The sequence below is a fragment of the Uranotaenia lowii genome, chromosome 1 (assembly GCF_029784155.1).
Source record: "Uranotaenia lowii strain MFRU-FL chromosome 1, ASM2978415v1, whole genome shotgun sequence".
NCBI classification, from domain to species: domain Eukaryota; kingdom Metazoa; phylum Arthropoda; class Insecta; order Diptera; family Culicidae; genus Uranotaenia; species Uranotaenia lowii.
The window spans coordinates 193,744,250-193,758,237 of record NC_073691.1 but is presented as its reverse complement, the minus strand read 5'-3'; the positions used below and the strand labels follow the sequence as shown (position 1 = coordinate 193,758,237).

General features: G+C 41.5%; 1 protein-coding gene and 1 long non-coding RNA gene across 2 annotated transcripts in view; one reads left to right on the top strand and one right to left on the bottom strand.

The window, feature by feature from the left end:
• The window catches only part of LOC129742071 (proteoglycan Cow), a 445,000-nt gene extending 436,034 nt beyond the window's left edge, over window positions 1–8,966 (bottom strand). The window contains exon 1 of the mRNA XM_055733918.1: window positions 8,161–8,966. Within this exon, the coding sequence (XP_055589893.1) occupies window positions 8,161–8,286 (126 nt within the window). The 5' untranslated portion in view covers window positions 8,287–8,966. The remainder of the gene's footprint in view (window positions 1–8,160) is intronic.
• LOC129742095 (uncharacterized) lies at window positions 2,602–3,189 on the top strand. The gene is made up of 3 exons (XR_008736508.1): window positions 2,602–2,712; window positions 2,810–2,843; window positions 2,917–3,189. It is a non-coding gene; the product is annotated as an uncharacterized LOC129742095 (long non-coding RNA).
• Window positions 8,967–13,988: the final 5,022 nt, after the last annotated feature.

Below are 13,988 nucleotides of genomic sequence, written 5' to 3'. Positions count from 1 at the left end.
CAGATAATTGAATGCAATGTAGCCATATAATATTTATGTGTGGGTTTTTATAAACATTATGTGTCGCTTATAAAATTCATTTCCTTGAATTCTATATGTGTAGGCACGTTATTTCCAAATGGGAATCACATTGCAAAAATCTATAAGGCAAACACATATTCCCAATGTGTCGATTTTTTGCAGTGTACGGATTTCTCCGTATAGATAAAATGATGAATACAAACGATAGAAAAAATTTCTCACTTTTAGGTAAATTGATAAGGAAAAAAAGTACAATAAAATATGCGCATTTTAAAATTATGAAACATTGTGCAACATACACGGTAAATTTAGATTATTCAGAGACTGAATAATTTCGGTTCAGAGGTCGCACCATGTATGAAGATGAAAACAACCCGAATAGCAAAGACCATGGTATTAATATAACCAAACAATGATTTTCAATTTAACAATAAGCTTTATCGTTATATCTCAATATTTTTCAACCGCTTTGAATTTTGAAACCACCATCATTTTTAACGTCACCGTGAAGTATATCATCAATTCAAAAAATTTCATAGTTATCTAAAATATCAAAAGCACGGTATTGTTATAATTTTCTTGTGATTTTTATTGTTAATGTGTACTTCATGGTAAAATTAAAATCCAAACCAAAACGAACGTTGGTAAACTTTATTATTTTTTACATACTTTTAATTTTGCGTGTAGAGATTTATTTTGGTGGCAAAGTTCGCCATTTTCGCGTCTTTTTTTTCGAAAGAAATTTATAAAATTGCCGGTAATCTCTAATTCAAGATTCGAAACATTCTGTAACTGGGATTCCCTGGCCCGGGTGGACCATCATTCGTCGATTCTGTGCGGAGATTTCGATAACGCTAACTGTGGTGCGCTGACGTTGAACGGCCCTCTTCTGACGGATCTTTTTCATGTCGACTATCCGGATAAGCTGCGGTGGCCATCCTTGCAGAAGTCCCCTGGAAATCTTCCATCCACTGCACCAGAAGCTGTTGAAACATGCCGCCATGGTGGTGGTTCCCATTCAGTCATCGACGACGATGGCTGGAATGGTATCCGCCGAGAGAGATTCCCCGTCGATTCAAGATCTATTCAAGGATGTTAAGATACTTATTTGTTTGTAACTAGGCAAATTTAAAAATTATTCTTGACATCTGTAGCTTCCGGTACAACCTGTCCGAGATACTCACAATGGTGACGATTTAAAAGTTGGTAAGTCGGTCTCAACCCCTATTGAGTTAATCTATGGACTGAATTTTCACGACGAAAGAATTCTTAAAAGATATTTAGAAAGATTGACTTAAGTCTGCAATCTAAATTAGGATATCTGAATAATCAAATTTAAAACCGCTCTGAATCTAAAATCTATGACTTGTAATTTGAATTTGAAATTTAATCGGCGGTCTGTATTCTGATTTTAATTTCCTGATCCAGAATCTGAATTTTGAAATCTAAATCTATCTGAAATCTTAATATTCAATCATAATCTGAAATATGTAATCCGAATTCGAATTTGCAATCGTTATCTGCATTCTGGAATTTCGAATATAATTCTTAAACAATAAATCTCATATTTCTATCTAAAATCTCAACTTATCGAAAATCTCCCGTTTACTTGCAGCTCCCACATCTGAAACGGGACGGGACCCAGCATTGCTGAAAGGCATCACCTCCATCGAGTACCAAGCAAATTCTTCCTCGACCAAGTGCAAATAACTTGAGGCGCTCAGCGTTGAACTGACCGGTGGCTGCCCGAACTAAAAACCAAAGGCCTGTATCTTTGAGTACAACTTGCCTTGAAATACTCGGGCTATGGATTGTACACGGTTGCAGGTGACTCTGAAAAAGTCGGCGGTCGAAACCGCTGTCAAATTAAAAGTATTCAATGGGCTAAATCACCTATACCACAATTATAAAATAAAATAAAACTATTTTGAATTCCTTTTTTAATCAACCAGATTGTTAAAGTTATTTCTTGTTTTAAGGAATAATATTCCTGATAAGTCGTGCTTTAAATAAACGTTTATCAAGTTTAGTTAAAAGCATAACTAATCATGAATAAAATTCCTTAAAATTAGTAATAACTTTAGCAATCTATTCCAATCAATAAAAATATAAATTATTCATGGTAAACCATGAAATTCTATGGTTAAAACAATATGTGTATACCATAGAAAAACCTTGATTTCCATCTTCGTTTTAACAATTGAAATAAACGGATTTTCATGGTTTTACCATGAAAAACTGGAAGCTGTTTTAACCATGAACTTTATATTTTTGGGCTTCCTAATGTATGGAAAATCGCCATTTTTTTCATGGTCACGCTGCATAACAATACCCCTTTTTCATGGTTATTTTCGCCAAAACAATGAAATGTATGGTCGGAAACTATGAATTCCAATGTGCATTCACGGTATCGTGGACGATAATAAGCATTGTGTAGACCATAACATTTATGGTTTGTGAATATGGAATTCATGGTTTTTTCATCGTACAATTCTATTCGGGAACTGAGTTGGAATCCATCAAAATTTTGAGTTGTTTTCATCTATTGACTTTCAAAGAATGGAACTTAGCGAAGACGCATACGTTTTCGAACAAAATAGATGAAAACAACTCAAAGAGTTCCAAAAACCAGTGTTGATTGTTTGGATGCGATGGTCGGAGACCAGTTACGGAATAATCACAGTAATCAAGGTGAGTACAACTTTTAATTACATTTACTATTGAGTTAGAAATTAAGTGGTGTCGAAAGGATAAATATAAAATTTAACAAATTTATCTTATCTTCCAGCAATCTCTACGGAAGCCATCATTCACAACTATAAGTATAATTTTCTCATAATTTTGAAGTGTTAATCATTTTCACCTATGGTGTTTTCTTTCTTCTTGTCTTTTCAGATCAGCTCAAATTAGACAGAGTGTGCTGGTGGGTGAGCGTGCCAGGTGGGATAGCACGTAGTTCCTCCCGCTGAGTGCAGTCAAATGGCCCGGCGGCTCTAATTTTTTTTGTGGTGAAAATAAAACCAACCGGATAAAAATGCACGCATCCATCTTCTGAATACAATCGTCTTTTTCTTTTTGAAATCAGAAATTCCATTCAAAACCGCTTTGAAATTTCATAAATTTTTGATTTTTTTTCATTCAGTCGATCCATGAACAAGCCTAAACCGCCCTGAACAAAAACAACTCAGAATTCGTGAAAACCCCTACAATTCAGTTTTGAGTTTTGCCGCTCTAATCAAAATTTGAGTTTTCCTAGTTTTGGCGCATTTTGAATTGTTTTCCTTCAAATCTGAGTCAACGAGAATTAGAGTGTACTATAGAGCTATTTTGACATTCAAGCCTTTTAGAAGGCCCATGCTCACATTTTTCGAGTTTTACTACTACTGTGCCTAGGTACAAATAGCTTGCCATACTAGAACGCTAGAACCTGCTACGTATCGGGAATTAAGTTGCGAGATTGAAAAGCGCAAACTTTACCGTCGGCACTTAAGCGCCATCTACTAATTGTAGATGTGACAACGGTCATCAATTTAGTTAGCCTGGAATCTCACCCAGGAGGGACAATTTAAATTTGCGCGAATATCGTGTTGAAGGTTTGGCAATCTCAAGAGGAAAATAAAAAATTGCAAATGAAATTTAAAAGCAAAAAATGACTTACCGACGACGCGCCGATTCCTTCCGCAGAGTCTTAGCGCGGACCTTCAATTGGCCTCCAAGGAACAGGTTCGACAACCGGTAGGCACTTCTACTAACCGTTTCCCTTTGGATCGAACCGAATGTGCGGGACAACATTATCGGAGATCGCCAGCCTCAACGACTTTGGGTTTTCCGATACGGCTACACAACTTCCTCTTCGACGACATCGACGACAACGACTTCAATTTAAAAGAAATACGATTTTTCGACTTCAATGAGCGACTTTTCCGATCAGCGTCTGGAGTCTAAGAGAGCGACCCCCGGGTCACTAGCTAGCAAGAAGGCTTCCCGATTGCATCCCCCTATGAGCTTGGCTTCGGGTTTTTGCCAAGACAATGCTTGTAAATCGCACGCGAAATTCAAGAATTTCTTCTCAACGGTTGAAATGGACGTTACGCCGACTAGCCATCTTTACTTTTGGTAGTCCTCTTGATGTCGGATCGTGGAGTTCAAGCCGTATCAACAGGGCCGGTTTCACATTTGCTACCTAGAAATTTTTACCTTGATATTGCCAAAATAGAATAAAAATATATAAAATAAGTAGCAACGCAACACTACCTCCCTCTTAAAAAGAATAATCATACGATCGTTAACGCGGCGCGCTAGCCCATAGAATTCAATTGCCACTCCTGTGTGGTCTTGACTAACATAATTGGACTTTGACAGGAATTCAAGGTGTTCCGTGCAATTTATTTGTTTTCGCATTATTTTTTATTGTCCAACCCCCCCCCCCCCCCACCCCCCCCCCCCCCCTTTGCGATGTTCCAACTCCGAGTGACAAAAGAAGGATTTGAAATTTGTTCCGGCCTTATTTAAAAAAAAATACAAAGCTTAAGTTCAAAACTAATTTAGGCACTAAATAGTCGTTCATGCATTTAAAAATCTTCACGTTCCCGAGGTTAGATGAATATCCAATCTCTAGAACGCTTGTATGACCGTGGCTCCCTTGTATCAGATTCGAAGACCGAAGTCGAGGCGAGTCGAAGCTATCTTTACTTTTGATAGCCCTCTAGATGTCGGATCGTGAAGTTCAATCCGTATCAACAGGGCCGGTTCCTTATTTGCTACCTTGAAATTTTTACCTTGAGATTGCCAAAATAGAATAAAAATATATAAAGTAAGTTGCCACGCCACAAACCTTCTGCCCAATTTTTTGTATCACGAGATTTCTTAGGTACCTTCCGCTTCTTGTACGTCTTCAAGGAGTTCCTGGCTTAGATTCTCGAATCATCCCAATGCTGATTTTGAACTTTTTTGCCAGATCACGCGTTGATACCGATCAGGTACGTTTGATATAAGTGACTACTTTAACAGCCAACTGGGGCTGATAGCAACCCGGTTTTTTCCGGATCTAGGCGGATCCTTCAAGAACGACTCGTTGCCATATTTTTCACGCTTGTGTGGTATACTTTGAATCGTTTTGCGATTTGGTAGTAAAAACCCCTTTTTCAGTGCACCAAATGTGCAGATATATCTTTCTAGTATCAAGATCAATACGAACCATAGCAAAGATGCAAACACTAATCCGAACAAATTGATTGCACAACACTTTTTAAGCGTATAAACAAACTTTTGCTTACATGCACACAGAAAAAAGTTCACTCATTTTTTAGTAAACTAGTTTTAAAAGTTGCTTATGACTTTTTGATACAGTTTTCATTACAATCTGGCGATCGAAAAAAAAGGTCGTCACCTATAAAACTCGCCATCCAGAACTTTCCAAATACTTTTTCCAAAATTTTCCGGATTATTTTGAAAAACAGTTGGCATTTCTGACCACGGCACGACTCGTAAAAGAACCACGGTTCGAAAAAGAACCGAGTAGAGAATTACAGGCGAAAAGTTCATTCGATCGAATTGAACGGCTCTCCATACTTCGCTCTCACCGTTCAGTTTATTAACCAGAGTTAAGTGGCGAACCGCGGCTCTTTTTCGAACAACCAAGTTTCTTTTGGTTCGAGTAAACAAACAAACGGCTTTCTGCTGTTCTTCGCCTGTGATGTGATGGTGAGCACGATTTTTTTTAAACGATTACAAATATTTTTAAAAAGTGCGCATTTTTCATTCGAAAAGAAAAAAAAAAATGCTGCAAAAATGCTGCATCGAATTTCTATTTACCTTACCTAGGTTTTGCCCTTCTCTTCATTTCAGCGCTTTTTCGGCTCATAGTTGGCTCCGATCGAGCATTGAAATTTTACAGCCTCTTCTTTGGGTGTACATGATCTGAACGAGATATGGGCACATGTAATCTTAAGGATGTGAAAGATCCCATTTGAGCACATGAAAAACAATACAAGTATTCCTCTTCCAAACCCATTCCAAAACTGAGTAAATAACTAAATTTTAGCGATAAGGAAGTGCTTTGACAAGGATGTCCGTATTAGTAAAAAGCATTACAATGACTTACATAAAGGGTGATACGGTCAAAATTTGGTCAATATCAACATGACGTATTTCTTTCAATTTTGCATTTAAAAAACTTGAACACCCCTCATTTTGAAGGTGTGCGTGTGTAGAATGTTGCTCCTATTTTGATTTTGGAATTCACTCTTCAGTTGTCAAAATGCCGTCCAAGGAAGAAGAGCAGAGTATCAAAATTTTGCTCGCGCATCGCGAATTTCCGAACTACTCGCACGCAAAGCTGGCAAAAAAGTTGCCAAATCAACCGTTACAAATGTAATTAAAGTGTTTGGGGAACGTTTGTCAGGAAGTCTGGATCGGGGGGAAATCGAAAACCGGAAGCCGCTGAGAAGACAAAGAGAGTTGTCGGTAGTTTCAAGCGAAACCCTAACCTCTCTCCCCGAGATGCGGCAAATAAGCTGGGTGTATCGTCTTCAACCGTGCATCGAGCCAAAAAACGAGCTGGACTATCGACTTTCAAGAAGGTAGAGACTCCAAATCGCGATGATAAACAAAATACGACGGCCAAAGCGCGATTCCCGGAAGCTGTACGCGACGATGCTGACGAAGTTTGACTGCGTGGTAATGGACGACGAAACCCACGTCAAAGCCGACTACAAGCAGCTTCCGGGACAGGAGCTTTATACGGCAAAAGGAAGGGGAAAGGTAGCAGATATTTTCAAGCACACGAAACTGTCAATGTTCGCGAAGAAATATCTGGTTTGGCAAGCCATCTGTACCTATGGCTTGAAAAGCAGCATTTTCATAGCTTCCGGGACTGTCAACTAAGAAATTTACGTAAAAGAGTGTTTGAATAAACGTCTGCTGCCATTTCTGAAGAAACACGGTTGTTTCGTACTGTTTTGGCCGGATTTGGCATCTTGCCATTACGGTAAAAAGGCCATGGAGTGGTACGCAGGTGGTTCCCAAGGACAAGAGCCCTCCCAACACGCCAGAGCTCCGCCCAATTGAGGAATACTTGGCTATTGTCAAGCGGAACCTTAAGAAGACCAAAAAACTGCTAAGGACGAGCAGCAGTTCAAGGCAAACTGGCTTTCTGCGGCGAAGAAAGTGGATGTACAAAATCTGATGGCAGGGGTTAAGCGTGAGGCCCGGCAATTTGGGTTTGGAAAAGCGGAAGCCTTACTGAATATTTTTCCTGAATTTTATACTAGTTAAACTTGAAAAAGAAATTTAATTTGATTTTTGAAATTAACGACTTCACCGATTTACACGCGTTTTCCCTTGACCAAATTTTAACTGTATCACCCTTTAGATAAACCTACTGATTTGAAAAAAAAAATGTTTTGAAGTTTAAAAAAGTCAAGTCAAAAAAAAAATTACACTTTTTGCATAACAATAATCATAAGTTAAGTTAAAAGATGATAAAAGAGTAGAGAAAGATTTAATATTGTTGAATACCAATCAGATTCAAAAACAAATTTGGAAATAAGGTTCATCTTTATTTTAAATTTGAAACGTTGGTACATCAAGAATTTATAATTCTCTTTCCTATCCCAGAAGTGCTTACTATTTTGCCAATGTATAGGCACTATCGGGATGGTTCCGAGACTTCATAACGTGTATCTCTAAATTGCTACCGATGTCCACTAAGTCCGATATTCGATTGCCCTCCTTTGTTTCCCTCAGCTGACTGGATGAGCAAGCATGCATGTGTTGTTTCAAAGAAAAAGCGCTCCCAAAGGCCCCTCAAAAAGGACGAGGACCAGCTCGCTCGCACTTGACTGAACAAATACCGGAAGCTGTCAATCAACTGAACACCCGTATTGCAGCAGAAGCTTTCTCCTAGTGTCTCGGTAGGTTTACAGCTGTGTATAAGAGGTCGGTCAAAATCCATTATTTTTTTCTGCTCCGAATCAGGAAGTGGACCGTCATATTCCGCATCCATAGACAATATCATGTCACCTTCCGCGCACCCATCCCTAGAACTTGCGACTGGGTAGGACGGCTTTTACCTTCGTCACCGAGATTGCCCCCTAGGGGGACTGGGAGGGGGCAAGTGATGTGGATGGATAAACTTACCTCATCAACAAACTCGAAATCGCCATCGCCGTACTTGTTCGGCTTCTTCTTGGCATCCACCAACACCACCAAGAGGCAACCAATGATGGCCACCAGCAGCAGGATCCTAAAGCCCATCTTGTTCATGCTAGTATTGGTTTTGGTTCAGCAGCTACTACTGTCAACACACTTCCGTCGCAAAGCTTCTTCTCCCAAATTCTGCCCGAATACTTTATTCCCTCCGATTAATCCCCTCTTGAGGAATTCGGCAATCAACACATGCACCTAATTAATCACCCGGAAAACAGCTCCAAAGTTATCCTAAATCACGGCACCACTACTGATCACTGCAGTAATCCGGAAGCACGACCGAAGACCCAAACTCGTCTCGAGGACTGAAGTAAACTAGGAACACCAACAACGAGGAAATATCCCAATTAGTAGTGGATTTGGCGATAGCCAGTTGTAGGTACTCGGTTACTATAACCGTGTGTTTTCCATCAGAAAGCAATAATCACCAAGATCTTGAAATTTGACAGGAAATGGCACAACTTCTCGCAACCGACTCGGGACGCACGACGGGTTGTTGGAGGAACCAAATTCCTACACTGTTCCCCCGAGAACCACAGACACAACACGCACACAGCGACAAAACGGACTCCGAGCGAGGGTGATAGGAGGCGGGCAACCGCGGGGTTATCCAATTGGCCCACTACACTACTGCTGCTGACTCGAGAAGAGCAAGAACCGCACCGTACCGAGATTGAAGCCACACGACACGGCGCAACGACACACTTCCGACACCGAGAAACGTTCGAACCGAATTGAATTCAAATCCCAACACACGATTGGAGCTTCGTCGTGAGGATTCAGTAGAACCGGAAGTCGGATCATGCGCAGTGGGCTGCTAGCGGGATCCTTTTTCTGGTGGAATTTCTTCGCCCCTTTTTTCATTATGTTTTGATTTTGCGTAGCTTCGCGAATGTGCAGGATGAATTTTCCGCCGAAAGTCAACTGTGGGGTTTTTCACATATCCTCCGAAGCGAAAGCGGAAATTCCGGGGATCTTTTGGTGATGGTAGAAAACTCTCTTCAAATTGCCCGTTGGTTCATAAACCTTTCTTTTCGTGTTAAATTTCAGGTAAAATCAGAATTTCTTTTCTTGTGGAAAGTCTCGGTTTGAACGCGCCGAAACTTTCATATCGTTTGATTATCCATTTTCGTCGCTGACGAACACTCCTCTGTCACGGACATCCTTTCCAAATTGACTTTTTCGATCGCTTTAATTCGGTCACTGCGGTGGAAGTTGGGAGAAAAGATTTTCCAGGTTGTCGGCAAAGTCGTGGTAGGGCATTTGCGGGGAATGTATTGGGAGACTGCCTGCCTCTCAACAGACGGCGTTGATCTTGATTGGTCGATGTGGAACATAGGTTCAATTTGGTAGTCCAACTTCTTGGCGGAAAATGGAAAACAGGTGATACCCACGTATAAGGTTAGGTGCTATTGTGAAGTTGCTGAGAATATCTTGGATTGCCAGTATTATGAGGGAATACTCTTTGACCAACAGTTGAATTTCAGAGAATCTGCGGGTGAGCCAACAATTGATTCGCTTAACAGCAAAATTACCGGATCTCGCCGTGGTTACAAGCACAATCGATCCATTCTGGAACCGTTCTGAAGTTTTTTTTGCGGGCGGAGGAGGAAAGCTTTCAACATCAACGATAGCAATCGCTAGCATAACTGAGTTTTCAAGTATCTAGCGATCATTTATATCTATTATGAATGAATATCGAAAGAACCTTGAAATGGGCTGTCCGGAATTCCACAGTCCGCTAGTGGTAATGACTGACCCTAACGCCCACTCCACCTCATGGGGGAGCACTCACACTTCCGATAAGGGATTTCATCTGAAAAACCTAACCTATCAAAAACCTAACCTTTCTCAGTTGCCACCCTGCCAGTATTGATCCTACATCTGTGTAATGTCTGTCCTAGACATCATCTTTGTCTTCGGGAACTGGGGGAACGAAATTCAACTGGGATGTAAGTATTAGACGACTCCTACAGAAGTGATCACTTCCCTATTCTCATTAAAATACAACACTATTCTCCTAAAGTTACCACCAGATCTAGGAGGAAATACACCGAAACCGATTGGTCTCAATATCAACTTCTCGAAGATAAATTCATCAGATACAGGAAACCAACCATCCTATAAAACTTGTCACAAAACATCCTTGAAGCTGCCAAAAAATGTTCCTTCCCATGGTGTTTCGACGTAGTTTGGGACACCTTAAAGAATCGTCGAAAAAAGTTGCGTGCCCTTAGAGAATCCCTGTGGGGTAAGCTGTGCTCATGTACTTATACATATGACCCATTTTACTTTATCCTCTTTCTCATTTGTCTTCCATCTCTTTTTTCCTTCTCGTTTTCCTCCTCCTCCTTTTTTCTTTCTCCTTCTCCATTTCCGCAAACTTCAGACTGGTACGTAAGACCTCGAGACGTGTACCGATTAGGTAACGCTTTCAAAGTAACTCACACCCGTAAGATTTCTAACCAACGATGTTCTGGCCGATTGGGAGACTTCCAAGCTAGAATCGCGTCCCGACCACCTGGATAGTCTCTCCGCTTTCTATTGCTGCAGAAAAAATCGTAGATGAAAACGTGAGACCTTTTTAGTCTCACCGCACGTATGAGTCCAGATTAGGGTTATACCGCGCCCTAGGATCACGTTGCTTTTGATTGGTGGTGTCATACGAGGCCTCTCTCCTGATCCGTATCAGATCACACATGATCTGCGATACCACGTCGTTTATAGTTCGTCATGAATGTTCGTCGCGACACATTTCATTCACAACATTCTCAGCGTTCACGAGTAAAAGTTGCCTACGCCTCGACATGAACCTGGGCAGAAAAATAGTGCATGTTCTGCCGATTCCTTTGTATCTACGCATTCCGGGAAATATGGCGAGCTGATAAGCTCAAACACATGAAGGTATGATGACCCGCAAGGGACAGGTAAAAGTTGACCTCTCCAGACTTCTAATTTACCTAGTCTGAAAGCCGCGGGATCAGCTTATGCGTCCATCTTGCAATGCTAGATGCGTCCCATTGCTTCTGCCACTTGAGCATTGATGCTGCTTTTTGAGCTTTACGCACTCCTCTAACAGCTTTTGCTACGTAACAGTCCTTATCCTCCGCCAGAGTGGTGTCGATGGGAATCAGCCGATGTGCAATGCGCAATTTGGATCTGTTGTGTTCCACCTCTAGGGCAGAGCCGCTCATCTGTCTCGTAGTTTCGATAGTGCCACGCTCGCAAGGAGACGTCTCTTGCTACTCTTTAGAACATGGCAGTTCGGCATAATTCAGGCCAACGAGTCGATGACTTTCGACGCATTACCAAAACAAAATTTGACATGTGCATCGAAACTTAAGCGGCGGTATTTCAGCTGCTGTTTCGGAGATGTGGTGTGTCCTCCAACAGTAATCTCCATGTGCAGCACAACTCTTTTGCTGGTCACTAGTAGTACTTCGGTTTTATGGTGGGCTATCTGAAGCTTGACTCCTTCCGTCTAGATGCCAACCCTTTCTACAGACACCGTTGCAAGGTCTGCTTCCTCTTCGATTGTTTCGTCGGTGATCATTAGGACGGTATCGTCTGCCAGCCCGACTATCTACGCGAAAGCTGGTAGTTTCAGTGTAAACAGCTCTTTATGCATGGCATTCCAGAGCACAGGTCCAAGTATGGAACCCTGTGGAACATCCGTTGTTAGGGCAGTAGATCGTAACCCGATTTCGTAGGTCATTACGCGATTTTCAGAAAAGATTCTATTATCCTGCAGCTGGTATCGGGAACACGCATCCTGGGGAGTGCTTTGGCAATAGCTCCCCAGCTAGGGGTGTTGAAGGTATTGATATGCGCGTTTCGCGTATTCTGTCACCATTTAGATGGCGTCCACTGTGGATCTCTCTTTCCGAAAGCCGAACTGTCTGTTCGATAGTCCACTTTCACCCTCTGTGCAGATAGTTAGTTTGTTAAAGATCATCCTCTCTAGTAGTTTACCAAAGATATCCAATAGACAGATAGACCTGTACCATGACGGATGCCCTGGGGGTTTTGCCGGTTTCGGTAGAAACACCAGCTTCGCTGATTTCCACAAGTTGGGGAAAGATCGCTCGTCGAGACACTTTTGTAACACCACTCTGAAAGTATTTGGAGAGTATTTGGGGTCTTAGAAACATGCGGTGTCTTAGCGATGGCCACAAGTTTCTACAACAGTTGTCTTACGCTGAACGAATCAGAGTTCGCCCTTCGTTGAATCAAGGGACTCTCAGCCGACCCAGACGACATCGGGTACCCCTGTCTAAAAAATTTGCCCCTTCTTGAAAAAACGACCTTTTGAGTCTTTCTCAACCATATCTGGTCAGAAGGCATCAAAAACGCAATTAGAACCAAAATCTTATTGATAACTTCCGCCCCTAACCCTCCTTGAATTCATGGGGAAAATACTGGAACAATTAACTAACATACGAAAAAATATAACAACTCCTTGACCCTTGGCAATATGTCTTTCGAGATGGAAAATCGACCGACAATTATTTCGACAACCTCGAAATTCTATTCGACGCCCACCTAACCCAGCAACACTACATAGAATGCCTCTCCCTCGAGGCCTTCGATTTAGTCGATTGTAACACCATCCTAATATTGTGATATTAAATAAAAATTCTAGGAGTCTAGCCACCTTATACCGATAATCGGTGTAAGTGAAGTGACAGAGGTTCATTTCCAAATTTTATACGAAGTAACGTTTTTGAACCTTAAGTGACTACTCGAATCGAGTCTCTCGGGTGACTCGACTATCGTCACCTCACGCGCGGCGCAGAATAAAGCCCAATATCTCAACCTCAACGCCATTTACCATCACCTTTGGCTACCGTGGCGTTAAGAAATAATTAAGAAGATAAAATTGTGGAAATTTTAAATTTACAGCAACAGCAAGCAACTCAACATTGAGATATAAGTACTCAATGCATCGTTTGCCGTTATCAACTCTGAATTGTTTAGGCTCAAATCCCTTTGACTTAGATCGCCACCCCTAATTTCTGCCTTCGACAAGCGCTTCAGGCAAGAAATGTCAGTTCAGATGAGCTTCGATTGGTGTTCGGAGCCCATCCGAACTTACAATTCTTTGGTGAAGCACTTAAAGCTGTCAAGTCTACGGGGTGCAGTTCGACGAGTGACGTCACGGGACTCGCAAAGGGATTTGAGGTGCTCATGCGGGTCTGACTGAATTGTATTTCGGTGTCCTATTTGGTACCCCCATCAGGCTTCATCTGGCTACCAAAATACCGAAGCATTCCACCTTCTCAACCTGCTTTCTTGAAACTAAAATGATTTTTAGGTAGATTTTCTTCGAGTTGATCTCTAGGCCATTGACTTTGAGAGCTGCTGCCATACATCGTAATGTTACGTTTGGGCTGAGCTGACAAGGCAGATGAGTCGGTTTACAGCATTGCAACAGGGATTTAATCGATTTCGGGTACTTTGTTGGACTTAAGGTACTAGATTGCCGCTTCAATTTCAGTAATTCCGGGTGCCGTTAATGGGACTTACTGTTTGCCATCGCTATCCGTGACTTCAAGAAGAGTTTTTCAGCTTTTGAGCTGATCTGTCCACAGCTAATCTGCTCGGTTGTTAGCGAAATTGTAGCATTTGCCCTTGCTTGGCAAGGGTTGAAAAGTTACAGTTCTCATCCATGTTTTGATAAAGGTCGTTCCAGTACGGTTTCCATAAAAAATTTCCAGTCAGGATCAGAAGGTTGTTAGCCCAAGGTCCCTATCCCGCGA